The following is a 13,615-nucleotide window of genomic DNA, read 5'->3' as shown; positions in this document are numbered from 1 at the left end:
ACATTCATTTTTAAACCGCCGGCATTATTGTTTTTCTGCGAAAAAAAAGAAAGAGCAGCGTGAGCGCGACGCGACTTGATGCCAACACTTGACTCTCGGCCAGTCTGTTGTCATGAGTATCACCAGCGGTCGCTACCCATAATCACGGCCAGAGCAAGGCCAAGCGAACGGACGGACGCAAGCTGTGAACGGAAAGCACGAAAAAGAAGAGCGGTGGAGATGTCGACCGCTTCAACAAGCACCGCACCTACGGGCGGCACCCCGCTCCACCTTGCCTCGGACCTCGCTGCACGCGTCCGAGCGGCCGCGTTGCGAGAAGCAGCGCGGCGGTTCCGTGAGAGGGAGGCGCAGCAGCTGGAGAGTCAGGCAGCTCTTCCAGCACCCGACGATGGGCCCAGCGGCGGCAGCAAATCTTTCGCCGATACTACCGCCCAGACCAGCATGGCGGTCGACGACGAGGAGCTCAGCGTGGACGCGGAGGAGAGGCACACAAAGCTGCTCAACGCGCTGCGAGACGAGAAGGCGAGGAACGATGCAGAATGGGAAATCGTGCAGCGAGAACTCACGAAACTGGGCAAACGTGTCAGCGGCGCTTCTGATGCGCAAGATGCCGCGATGAAGCGGTCAATACGCGACAAAGAGGTGCGGCGCTGGTGGTCACTGAGCTCGAAGGGTTGCACCCGTTCGAGAGGACTGAAACAGGATAGTATGCTTCCTTCTCTGCTCAGATCCAACTGGCCCAGATAGAATATCACATCCAGCGAATGGACGAGAGTGGGTCGACTCCTCGGAGGCGTCGTGCCATGAGCTTATTGGCTTCTTTGGCTGACCGATCATATCATCCTTTCCGTGATTGACTGCTTGTGTACCTTCCAGAGGTGGCTGATCTGGGCCCAAATACGTCGGCTCTCGTACGCGACGTCAAGGCGCGCGGGAATCTGTCCGATGTGATCCTTCAATTGCAAGATGTCTTGATCGACGCGGAGGCAGACGTGGCTCGCGCTCGACAATCGTTGCAGAGGTGAGCTCTTACACAAGAATGGCATCTTTCGCGCGATCTGACACCCTTTACGAACCCCATGGCTGCGCTCCGCTTTCTCGTCAGTGAAAAGCAACTGCTTTCGGATCTCACGCTCATCGAACAAGGTATGCAGATGCGGCAGCGGCAGTTAGAGCGCAAATCGACACAATTGACCGAGGAAGAAGTGATTGAGTGCGTAGCAGAGTAGCGGGTCTGCCAGCAATCCAAGAGGGGTGTACGCTGACAGACGACGAGTTTTCTTTTCCCTCATGCCTACTTTTTATGTAGACAATTGAAGACCAAATTACGGACAGAGGAGGAGCAGCTCGGCGAGCTGCTGAATGCGTTGATTCGAACCTCAAATGACCTCTTCTCGGACGACGACGCCCGGCTGCGCGTCCAACTGCGCAGCCTCCTCGATGTGAGCAATCGCTTCCATTGCTTGTTCATTGCATGCAACTGACGCACGGAACACACTTACACGCACACCACAGGCGCTCATGAACCAAGCATGGGACGCCCCCGCTGACCCGTACATTACGATCGACAAGCACCCCAAATCGCTCGCGTCGTTTCTGGTGCGAGCGCATGTCGCTCAGGAGCACCCACGCGATTCGCGCCGGCTTTGCCTCGTGCCGTTCCAGAAGGGTGTGCGGTGATGCGCTGCGCTGTGCTCTGTTGTTGCAGCTGAAGCCACCGCCTGTATTTCTATGCATTGTCATTATTCAGCTTGCATGCCTCGCTGGACTTGGTCGCAGACCGTTCCCGCCTTTGGCCAGACACGTGGATGATCTGAGCATCCGCCTATATGCTCTGAAGTCGGCACGCTCTGTGATTGTTAGCTACGATTGCCTCAAAGTTACACACGATATAGCCCATACAAGTGACGCTGCCAGTGGCCTTCTGTCCGTCCTTCCCGCCGTCCATCCAAATGCCATCCTTTGGTCTGCGAGCGCTGGCGATTTGCATTCTGAAAGCCGCAAAGAACTTCGCAATTTCTACAAGTTGTAGCTGAATATCCCGGAACGCGAAGACACGCCCCGGAATATGCGATATGCGGAGTCTGCAATTTGGCAGTTGGCGGGCACGTGCGAGCCGGGAGTGCAAGCACGAGGGGCACTGTGCGAGTTTGGGTCCCTCGACGCTGAACACTCGAGAAAGGCGATTATCTCTCTGTTACTGCAGTTCAATGATTCCTTTGCTGACAGATCTCCATCTCGGCACAGACACGCAGTACACACATATCTCTTCCTTACTCGACGACAACGACATCCGAGACGGACTGACGGCTTCCGCAGTGAACAGGATCCATCGCAACACGCCGCTGGACGAACGCGGATGCGCGGCCAAGCTGAACCTTGATTCAAGTGACAAGAGCCCTAACAATCAAAGATGTCTACACAGCCGCTCCTGCAGCGCACAGCCGGCAAGCGCATTGCGCTCCCCGTCCGTGTTGAGCCTAAGGTGTTCTTTGCCAACGAGCGAACATGTGAGTTTGGAACCCTTTGCAATCGAGTTGGTGCCAGACGAGCGTCCGTCCTTCTTGCACGCGAGGGGAGGAGAGAGGGTGAGGGTGTTCTCTCCTGGCTTTGTTTCGAACCGAGATGGGGCTGCGAATGGATCAAGTTACAAGTCTCCGATTGTGAGGCATAAAAGCTCCACGTGGATGTCGTCGATGGTCGTGCTGCATCGTCGTGTACCCTACGGGTGCGTTTTACGTTCCATCATCGGGGAAGTCTGTAGAGCCTTTTCACATGACCACTCAGGACATGGCGGCAGGCGAGGCGGGCGTGGTAATTGTGCTGCTGCTGAGTCGCCACACTCAAGCTGACCTTTTGCAAATTCTTCCCTCTTGGCATCGCATAATACCCACGACACAAGTCCTATCATGGCTCTCCTTCACCGTCACGCTCTCTGCACTCGCCGCGGGCCTGCTCAACTTCGGCGACCAGATTGGCCGCATCAGCGCTGGCATGTTCAGCTTCGTCGCCATGGCCATCATGATCTACGCGCTGGTCACTTACCACTGGCGCGCGCACGCCATCCGCAACCGCGGCTCTGGGCCCTACGATGACCGCCTCGGACCCACGGCGCTGTCCATCATGCTCCTCATCGCCGTCCTAGTCAACTTCATCCTCCGCTTCAACGACTGAAAAGGCCCGCGCGACCCCTGTGGCTCCCTTTGTTTTCGCTAATGGGCTGATGTATCGACACACCCAGCCCGTGTAACAGAAGTTTCGGTAAAAGGGGAGCAGCAAGCGATACCATTCTCTTAGTTCAAAACCATCTTCACCATGTATATCTTTGTACCCCGTCCATAAACGCATGCATCAATCTTCAGAAAGCCCAGCTTCGACCCTTTATAATACAAGGCTTCACCTTGCTGCTAGACTAGGGAGCCTGGAAGTTGAAATGACGGATGGTATCGCATCAAAAGAGGAAGAAGGGTTCATTCCGTTGCATTCATTAGATTCAAATCATTAGCAAGCATCATAAAACACATCTTTGCTTTCAGCCCAAGGTATCCGAACGAGGCTGAGAATTGCGTATGTGAGCGAACTGTCAGAGTGATGGGTTGAGCCGCGATGGAGTGGAGAGGTCCAGCCTCGAGACTGCTGATGGAAGGGGTGATGGAAGGGAACATGCTTCACTGCGCCCCTGCGTCGATCAACCCAGTAAGCAGAGCAGTGGAAAGTCTAGCGAGCATGATGCGCTGCCCATCGTCGATGCGACCGTGGAAGCAGCCACAGTCAAGCAAGGACGCGAAGCCGCTCTCCTCCAGGTACGCAGACGGGCCGCCGCGCCGTGCCGTCTCTGCTGCTTGCGCCGCGAAGACGGGCTCGCAGACTGCGATGCTCGCGATGGAGTGGACGGCTTTGATCACCTGCGGGTTTTGCGATTTGACAAAGACGTCCTGCATTCCAGGTGACAGCCAATCGTAGCTACAAGTACCATGAAGGAAGCAGGCTCAGTCACTTACGCTTCAGCTGCATGGAGCGTACAGGTCAGCACTTACAGAATGGAAACAATGGCGGGCCGAGCCAAAGCGGCGTCGGCAAGTAGCGTGTAGAGCAACAGCTTTTCGTCGTCCGACGTTGCGTACTCCAACAGAGCGGCGACAAGCGTCGAGATGAGCAATGCTTCTTTCTTATCCGCCGCTCCGAACAGGCTGAACAGACTCCAACTGCCTTTCTCTCGGTCATCGATGACATGCTTTGACACATCGGCATCGATTCCTGTCATTTCGAGCAAGGAGCTGCAATCTTCGGATGAGACTGCAGTTGGGAGAAGCGCGACGAAGTAGCCGAGATGATACGATGACAGCTTACCGTCGCGCGCATGAGGTCGTCCATCGATGTCATAGGATGTAAAGCGGAGCAATGAGCGCAGCACCGCGATCGTCTCGGCTTGCGTCCGTTCCGAGCGGAGACCCTTGACCAACAAAGCCGCCATGGCGAAGCCAAAGTCGAGCTCAAAGTCGACGCCAGTCTCATCATCTAGGCGGCAAGAAGATTCTCTAAATTCCGTTCTTGCCTCGAGCAGGAATGTCGGAAGATCCCTGCCGCTCTCTTGAGGAAGATTGCGATCCCAGATCGTCTGCAGTGCAGAATGCAGGAGCTCGACACCAGCCCGGAAGGTGGGAATGTGTCCGAACTGGACCATGCATATGCCAAGCCAGAACATCTGAGGCAAGTATCGAGAGCGCCGCGGTAGGATCTTGACGACTTTGCTCAGACAAGCAAGAATGCTAATCATTGGCCCGTCGTTCCCGTTGTTTCCCCATTCGGAGATGCTACCCCGCAAAGACACCAGAATCTGATATAGGAGATCGTCATCGATCTCCCCTTGCGCCAAGCAGCCGAGCAAGATGAAAGCGCGCGACTGGATGAAGGGATTGTACTGGAAAGCTGTGCTCGTGATCAGGCTGGTCAATCGCGCTCGCCAACTGTTGGCAGTGTCTACAGTCGGCGCCGCAAGTTCTGCGATCTGATAAACTCGGAGAGCTAGCACTTCAATCTGCTCGTTGGTCGGGCTTTCGGTGAATATGTCCATTGACCCTGCAAAGGGTGCAAGCTCCCCGCTGCGCAGCCCGAACAACTTGAGAGCCTCGTCGCCAGCAAAAGTGGCGAGAAGAGCTCGCAATTTGGTAGTCCCGGGAGGAAGGGCAGCATCCACTTCGCTCTTTGCCTCACGTGGGTCTTCGGTGCAGAGGGAGTGAATGAGATTGATGCCCGAACCATGGATGGCTCGTCGCATTGCGTCCGAGCCAGTACCTGCGAGGAGCAACAGTACGTGCAAGAGCTCCGGCAGGTAAAGCATGACCTCCATGCGATTGGTGAAGGAGAGGACCATGTTCATGCGGACGAGCGTTGCTATTTCAACCCATGCAGCGTTGTCTGTAAGTGGCGTCGCACTGGGAGCTTTGGCGGTCCTCGCGATAGCCTGTTGACGGTGAGGGAGATTTCAGCAATGTCCAGCAAGCAGGGACATGGATCTACTCACCTTCCGCAGACGTGATAACAGCTTGCCCCGGAGATTGAAGGAAGTGAAGGACACCATAGTGTCAAGCACGGCTTCGAATGCCCTTGTCTGCAGCCCGGAGTCTACCGCAGCCTCAGTGAAGACTTCTAAGACAATCGGTAAAAGACCATCAAGCTTGCTAAAATGCGTCCAGACGTTGCGTTGCATCGTGGCGTAAAGCTGCAAATGCACATCATGTCAGTACGAAGTCTATTGGCCCACCGATCGCCAACTTGCCTCCGGATGCTGAACGGTGATTTTGATTAAATGCCCCAAGACCTCTTTAATCCTCTTGAGATACTCAGATTGCTGCTCACGAGCACTGTGCATGAAGCTCGAAAGGTTGGAGAGCCACGGAACCATATACAGCAAGCATGCAGGCCGCTGGCTCGGAGCTGATGCCTCAAATCCCTCGAAGAAAGAAATGAGGAATTCCAGCGAAACACCAGGAGCCGCCACAGCGAAGTCCTTGCTCAGGTCTGCAACAAATGTGGTCATGTTCGCCGGCAGGGCGAGGCCTGTTTCGAGAAGATCGCGTTAGTGACATGCCCAGCAATGCGCGCGATGCCAACTCACCCTGCACACTGAGCAAGCGACGCTTTGCACTGCTGGTGCCGAAATTGAATGAAGTTGAGAGAGCACAAAGGAGGTTGTACGCGCTGGCCCTTAGCATGTAGTCGGTGCTGGTCATATTGAGTAAGGCCATGTTGAGCAAGGTTCCAGGAACGTCGCTGGGCATGAGTGTCCGCTCTGTTTTAGTAGCGGCTGTCCGCCCAACACGTGCCTTGGCCTGGCGCAAGGATTGCACAATCTCCGTACGATCCTTGCTGAGGAAAAGGAAAGCAGACCTGCCACCTTTGCACGTCAGAATAAACGCTGTTTCTTCGCTTCGATTGGTTACTGGCCGAACGTCGTCGATGTCGGCGAAGTGGATGACCTCATTCGTGTATGATGAACGTCCCATGAACATCTCTTGTAGCTTGAGTGACATGATTTGCAGGTGATCGCTCCCTAGCCGGAAAGACACCGGAAGAAGTGCTCGGTAATGACTGATAAGCGTTGCGTTGGGGAATGTGTGTTCCACAGGAGCCATTGCGATGCTCATTGTTGATGCATTGAGGTCGATGTCTTTGCGTGCGATGAATGCTTCGAGTTCAGCAAGCGAGGTGCAGAAGTGAACGTCGAGATTTGCTGGCGCAGCCAATGCATTGTCAAGTGGGCCCAGCTTCTCAATCTCATGCAAGAAGTAAGGACGAAGCGACTCCTTTGTAGAGCTGTTGGGATTGAATGCGATCAGGTTGCGCAGGCCACGCCGCACTTCCGACGGAAGGAGCGAGGTCCAGTATAACAGCCATTGTGGCGGAATCCAATGCTCAGACGACATTCCAGTCATATCCAGCAGAAGATCGAACTCCCTGTTGAAGAGGGGTTGTAGCATTTGTAGAACATGCGCAATGAGAGCTTCGAAGTCGAAGCTTGCGGCACGAATGCTGCTTATCGTGTAGTATACGACTGGTCTACCAGCTTTCGAAGGCGGCCCGATCCGGAAAACCTTGGCAAAAGCTTGTGGATCCAGGTGCCGGTTGACGTTGCGTCTCATGAAGTCCTCGTACGACTGACGATTGTCGACACCAACATTCTGCTGTGCTAATACCACTGGGGCCAAAACGCTGTAATCACCCATCTCCGCAAGCGCAATGCAGAGATTCTCATAGATCCTCTTGCTTTCGTCAGAGGCCGCGAGATCGCCTTTGGCGCGCGAACTGGCGCTCCTTGAAAGCAGATCCTTCCCGATTTTGTCGACGTTGTCATACAAAAACCTATGGAGCGATCGCTGGTCTGATTCGTTCAAAGTGTACCCTAGGGCGAAGATGCTGTGCTGACCAGCTGATGCTCGATCGAGTTCCGAGGTTGCATCCGATACTTGATCCAGGAAGTTGGTGACCCTCCAGACGTTCCTCTTCAGGAAGTCGTTGAGACTCGTCATGAACGGCTCCTTATGCGTCGGGAAGAGATTGTTGCTAGCCAGAGTTTGGAGAATCTTGCTGACCAGCAACAGCCCGCGTCGAGCTTCCTTGGTCGAGGAGCCGAGGTCCAGATCGATCAGTTGCGGAGCGACAACGGCGGGGCTGATGAAGCGTAGGAACATGAAGCCGCCAACGCCTTGGTAGCGCGAGTTGGGGAACTTCGCATCCATCAGGACACGAATTCGCCTGCACAGCTCTTGCAACACGGCAGGTACCCGGTGCGCAGAGGTACAGATAGCATCGATGAAGGATTGTGCTAGCTCTTCTAGACGTGCTTGGTTCACTACGACGCTCTCGCCCGGCTCGATCCTTTGCGGATCGATCTCGAAAGACACCCCTCTGGAGCGAGAGATCATATCCACGACAAGCGGCTCCAGCACGGACCGAAGATATTCGTAGCCGTGCATCTTGGCGTAGACTGACAGCAGATGAGTCCGGAAGGAGTTGCTCCTGAACACCATCTCTTCCGAAGGTGTGCGCTCGACTTCCTCCTCAAGAGCCAAGCCCAGAAAGCGCATGACTTCGCCTCGCGAGTCGAAGATGTTGAGCAGAACATAGTCGAGCGAGTCTGCGTCGAAGCCGCGGGAGATCTGGCAGATGGACAGGGCCAGCTGCATGTCACCTTCGCAGATCAATTCGACCATTTTGTTTTGCTGCTGAGTGCCAGCCAAGCGCTCGAGGTCTTCAAATTGCGCTCCTTGAGAGATGACGTTGGTCATAATTTGCATGAAGGCTGTGCGGATCCGTGGGTCTTCTTTGTACGCAAGCGGCAGAGAGTGCTGAAGGCCAGAGTCGATATTGGATGCCAACAAGTTCGATAAGGCGAGGATTGCGGAATCCTTGATGACAGCGCTGTCACTCTGCGAATCTCTACCTTTCTCGCTCTTCATTGACTTGGCTTCGAGGTCGCGTGTGCGGTTGAGGACTTTGAGGAAGTAGTTGAAGTACATTGAGAATTGTCGAGACTTTGCCCATTCCACCTTATCGTCGAGGAACAAGGCATCGTCTGCCAGGATGAGCGGTAGCCGGTCGAGCAGACTAGCAATTGTCTTGAGGCAAATCACATCCAAGTCACGCTGCAGACGCTCGGACCGCTCACTGCCGCCAGCGTCATCGGCCTGCGATATGAATGAATAAGGGTTAGCACTAAAGTGTGGGAGGAGTCTGAGCTTCCTTGCATGTGTCTGCTCACCGAATCTGAGGTCCAGGTAACTAGCGCCTGGAATAGTCGATTGCGAACTCGGAGCTCGTTGGAGAACAGGAATGCCGCCTTCTTTGACATCAATGTCTCGCAAAGCTGGCACATGGCGACCTTAATGCGCAGCGCCTGATCTTTTCGACCGAGAGAGTTGACATACTCAACGTAGAGCACCATCAAGGAACCAATGTCAACATTTGTCGTCGCATCAGCTTGAGCGCTCATGCGATTCAGCACCATCTGCACAACGCTGATCGACTGCTCCACGAAGACGGTGAACATCTCAGCAGGTCTTGGCAGCCCAGTAGATTTGTCGAAGAAGTCGCTGAGAACCGCGTGGATTTGCCGTAACAGAATACCATTTAACCGAGGACTGAGGTCGGTGCCTAGGGTCTCTTTGACCTTTTCGCGTACCCAGATGGAGTCTGATACCAACAGATCCACCATCTCCTGCATGAAGCTTTCAATCATCGGCACCGGTGGATTAGTGTTGACCAGCTTGGGGTTGAGCAGAGTGTCTTGAAGAGTGCTGGGAAGCAGGTTGGCGTCTTCGATCGCGCAAGCACCGCCAAGGGCCGAGAGGAACCCCGAGAGGTTGTACCAGTATGCGGCCTTCTCCTGGGCGGTATCGCTGGTATCTGCAGCAAGAGGTCGTGCAACCACCTGCGTGAGGGCCGCCCAGCGCCGATATGCCTCTTTCCATGCCGCCAAGCTGGCTGGTGAGGGCGAATTGATCGTGCGCAGCAGACTTCGCACTTTCTTTTGCTGGGCGATCCGACCCACGAACAGGCTGGAATCTTCAGCAAGCTTGTAATAGAAGTCTCTCCACTCCTTGCTCGGGTTCTGACTGCTGTAGACGTCCGCGAATGCATCATGGCCCTGAGCAAAGGAACGCCCTAGTTGCATTGCCCCGTGGCAGATATCCGGCTCGGAATTGCAGATCGTCAACAAGACTGCAATTTCGGCGGTCACATCCTCCGCCGCACGTTCTCGCTCCAAGCTGCTCCACGGAGACTCTCTTCGATCTTGGGGCTTGAGCGCAGCGTAATAACGCGCGCGACCTAAGAGCAATGGTCTAAGGATGCCGACGTGGAACTTGAAGCTTGCTGGAGAGTCGCCCCAGATCAGGCGTTCAAAGAGTCCGGTTAGTGTTGTGGGGGAAACGGTTCCTCGGGCCAGCCTCGCATGCTCATCGACAATGTCACCGCGTGTCATCGACTGCATCGTTCTCGATGACGGGTACAGGCAAAAAGCCAACGCGCGGAATGCAGTGACTTCCATCCCTGGGGCATGCATGCAGAAGGCGGTGGACCAAAACAGCGCAAGGTATGTGTCTGTGTTGAGACACTCGATGAGGAAGCTCTCCGTGTAGACCGCCTTCTTATCCGGGTTCCGCTGTGGAGTCTCGCTTATTCCAAGCCCAAATTTCCACATGTCCTGATCTGCGCACCAGAGATTGAGGATGTTGTTGGCGAGCTCGGTGCGAGCAAAAATCTGGTCGGACGGATTGGATGCAGTCCGCGACCCTCCACGCGATAGCGGCCGCTTGGATTCCTGCTTTCCCACCGCCACACCGCTTTGGCGGCTCAGCTTGAATGCAGTGTCTTTGAAGATGAAGCGGAATGTCTTGGCCAGCTGTGGATACAGCAATCGCAGTTGCGGGTGCCATGGCAGCCGGCCGAAGCCTGATGCGACGCGGATGCAAGCTTTGGCCAAGACGACCTTGGCTGAAATTGAGCCGTTCTCCGCGGCGAAAGGTGGGATGAGTTCCTTCATGGTTTTGTGAGGGTCGAGGCAGTAGAACGAGTGCATCAGGTCTGTCGCTAAGATTACTTCCTCTGCACGGGGTGTCCCCGCGGCAGTTCGCATTGGTTCGAACACCTTTTCGCGGAGCTCGCGCTCGATATCCGGCACGACGAGCCGCAAGCCAGACTCCGCCCGCTGTGTGAATGCTGCAGCCCGGACCAGATCGACGCAACAAACCGCTGCGACATCGCTCAGCTTGCTGGTGCGCAGACTCTTTCGCAGTCCTTCGAGGAATTGCACTTTCTTTGCCACGCTACCGCTCTTTCTTCCCTCGCCGATGGCTGCTCGCCCAACGATATCGGGACACAGCATCAAGAGGGAGTTAAGCATGGGCCAGAACCAGAGCTTCTTGCGTGTCGATTCCGCGAGATTGTAGACCTGATCGAAGAGCACATCTGAGGCGCCTTCGAGCCTTCTGCCAGTCGCATACATCTGCGCAAACTCTTCTGGGTGGTAGTAGATCCAGTTCCAGATGCCTCGCCGCAGTGCGACCGCGATGGTCTGTTGAGCCGATCGCTTGAGATGCAAGAAGGTGGTGCAGAGCTCCGATACCACTGAACCCAATCGTTGGCGGTGCAAATTGCTGCATTCGAGCAGACGCAGTTCCGCAGTGTTCGGGCTTTCCTCTATTGTTGTACTAAGATAGGCAAGGCGGTTACGGATCCTGGCGAACACCACCGCCCAGTTGCTCGAACTGAGGTAGAAGATGACCATGCTCGCGTGTCGATAGATGCTCGTCATCAATGACGGAAGGTCATCCACCTCGCCGAGCTCTACAGCCTCTTGTGTTGTCTTGCCATGCAAATCGGCGAGGTGCCAGTCGCGATTGAACTCTGGTGGAAAATTGCCCTTGGAGTGAAATCGCATCCCTGCACTGCCGAATGGCGAGAGTGTTGGAGGAAAAGTTGGGAAGATGGAGAAGAGTGGGCTGCCCTCGACCAGCAGTAGATTCGAAGGAGACCAGGCATCAGAGGCTTTGTCTCCGTTGTCCGCGTCTCTCCCCTCTGCATCGTCCCTGTCCCCGTCTTTTCCCTTGTCACGATCCTTCTCTTTCTCCTTCTCCTTTCCGGTTCTTGAAGAACCGAACTTCAACGCATCCCTCGGCAATCCCAAGGCGCGATCCGCATTCTTCCCGCCAACGGTACCATTTTGCGGCGATTTCAAGTGATCAGACCCGCGTTCGGGGACCTCGGCGGCTGGGAACGATGAAAAGAGCCCAGCCTCCTCGCGCGCGATGGTGAGCTTGAGATAGATCGTCATGGTGCTCAGTGCATGCTTTGCGAGAGCGTCATCGAGCGGCGGAGGATCGATCCAAGGGCCTTGTGAGCTCGTATCTCGGCACTGGGAGTCGGCAGGCTTTGTTTGCCCGACTGACTTCCAGTGTTGGAACAAGCAAGCAACGAGGACCTTGAGCAAGAAAAGTTGAGAAGCCAACAAATCCATGCCAGATATCGATTCTTCTGACACATGTTGTGCAGCCTGGGGCACAAGCGTCGAGACATGAGGTCAACAAAGTTCTCGGGCACTTTAAAAGTCAAAGCGGACTCACCCTCTGTAAGCCCTCCAAATGACTTAGGATGTCTTTGAGGATGATGGAAATCTGACGCTCGCTGAGGCTGACGAGATTTGCAATGCTTGTTCGGATCATCTCATCATTTTCTAGAGTAGTTAACCTCCAGCCACAGGTTGAGGGCAGCTATAACGAAGTGGGAGTGTCTGTTAGGATGGATGCACAGGCGGCGGAGCTACCCCTACCTCGCGTCTGGCGCAACTCACCCTCTCGACAAACCTGCTCAGAATGCTGCCGATGAGCATCTGCCCGGCAGAACCCATCATATTCTCCGTGCCGATGGTGCTCCCACTTGAGCTGACCCTGCCCGGAAGTTCGAGCGGTACGGCAGACGAGACACCTGGTATGAAGCTGCCGGAGTGGTCTGCCGGGATTCCAGCATGAAGGGCAGCGGTACTAGAGCTGCTGCTGTGAGCAAAGGCGCTGGGCCCGCCCATCATGCCGTGCGCGCTGTGAGGGAGCGAGCTGCTGCTTTCTCTTTGGGCGATGCCCACTCGACCGTGGCCAGCATTGCCAAAGTGTGAGCTGGAGGAGAGGGAGGCATGGTCGTGGTGACTGCTGTGGACGTCATTGTCCGGCTCGTACGGTGGCCCAGCGCCTCCCAGCGGGATAGTCATTTTGAGAACTTTTGCTCTATGAGGGTTGCGCCGGCACGATCATGGAGCGTGACAGCGCTGAGCCCCTGCATGCGCAGCGAGGTTAAAGATAGAAGGATGCGATGCCAGCTCGAAGCTGGGCGAGCCGTGAACGCGGTGGGCGCCGAGCGGGTCCCGTTGCAGCTGCGGCACTCGTCCCCTGTGGAAAGCTACTACTATATGGAGGGCGGCGGCTTCGACACTCGACAGATGACACACACTCCTTCTAAAAGAGGACGTCACCTATCAGAGCTCCTGGATTCTGCCAGGATATGGTCCGAGCCGACCCGACCCAACACTAACAGTGATCGCGGATTTGCGGTCAACAGTCCTGGAGGATATGCAAGTATGTACAGTGCTTTCGAGTATACATAACAGGGCCTCGCTGATGAGAAGATGTATGTCTCAGATTGGTGGGAGAGAGTTCATGTGCAGCAAGCCAGCCGTGAGCGGGTTGGCGCCGCGCGCGACTCAGAGAACAAAAGCGAAGGAGCAGGAGAGTAGCCCAGCAACGACCCCGCCTCCCTCGCGTGGAGAAAACGCCGGGAAAAGGTATTGTGCCTCTCCACCCACTTTCCCCATAGTCAGCTGCTAGTCAAGCCCCTCAAGCCAATTGGGCCCCGCTCAGAGCCCATATATATAGCGCAAGCATATTCTCCATCTCTCTGCCATCGGTCATAGGACTGCACCCAATTCGCTCATGCGAGTACAGGGTGGCACCCTGTGACCAGTGACGATGCGTCTTGTCCAACGCCACGGCGGAAAAGCGGACATGTAAAATGGGGAGATACTGATTGTATTTTTAGGATGTAGGAGGACAGATATTGCTGGGTGCGG

The 13,615-nt window shown here is 55.3% G+C and overlaps 3 protein-coding genes across 3 annotated transcripts; 2 read left to right on the top strand and 1 right to left on the bottom strand.

The window, feature by feature from the left end:
- Positions 1-135: 135 nt before the first annotated feature.
- On the top strand, positions 136-1,680 carry K437DRAFT_251249 (uncharacterized protein; the record flags this gene model as incomplete). The annotated part of the gene is made up of 6 exons (XM_013385285.1): positions 136-642; positions 729-774; positions 877-1,021; positions 1,106-1,213; positions 1,310-1,442; positions 1,516-1,680. Exons 1-6 carry the CDS (start codon positions 220-222, stop codon positions 1,678-1,680), a joined length of 1,020 nt encoding a protein of 339 aa, XP_013240739.1. The 5' UTR covers positions 136-219.
- A 559-nt stretch (positions 1,681-2,239) lies between these two features.
- On the top strand, positions 2,240-3,378 carry K437DRAFT_259378 (putative VTC1-protein controls Sec18p/NSF-dependent priming of snares and). The gene is made up of 2 exons (XM_013385284.1): positions 2,240-2,510; positions 2,903-3,378. Exons 1-2 carry the CDS (start codon positions 2,414-2,416, stop codon positions 3,172-3,174), a joined length of 369 nt encoding a protein of 122 aa, XP_013240738.1. The 5' UTR covers positions 2,240-2,413; the 3' UTR covers positions 3,175-3,378.
- Positions 3,379-3,508: 130 nt separating this feature from the next.
- K437DRAFT_22753 (uncharacterized protein) lies at positions 3,509-12,888 on the bottom strand. The gene is made up of 8 exons (XM_013385276.1): positions 12,350-12,888; positions 12,123-12,269; positions 8,762-12,052; positions 6,119-8,687; positions 5,780-6,060; positions 5,525-5,722; positions 4,038-5,464; positions 3,509-3,963 (listed from the first exon to the last, which is right to left on the bottom strand). The coding sequence occupies exons 1-8, from the start codon at positions 12,758-12,760 to the stop codon at positions 3,669-3,671; spliced, it is 8,619 nt and encodes a 2,872-aa protein (XP_013240730.1). The 5' UTR covers positions 12,761-12,888; the 3' UTR covers positions 3,509-3,668.
- Positions 12,889-13,615: the final 727 nt, after the last annotated feature.

Source organism: Tilletiaria anomala (genome assembly GCF_000711695.1).
Source record: "Tilletiaria anomala UBC 951 chromosome Unknown K437scaffold_117, whole genome shotgun sequence".
Taxonomy (NCBI): domain Eukaryota; kingdom Fungi; phylum Basidiomycota; class Exobasidiomycetes; order Georgefischeriales; family Tilletiariaceae; genus Tilletiaria; species Tilletiaria anomala.
Note: the sequence above shows the minus strand (reverse complement) of the source record. Positions and strands in the feature narration are given on the sequence as shown.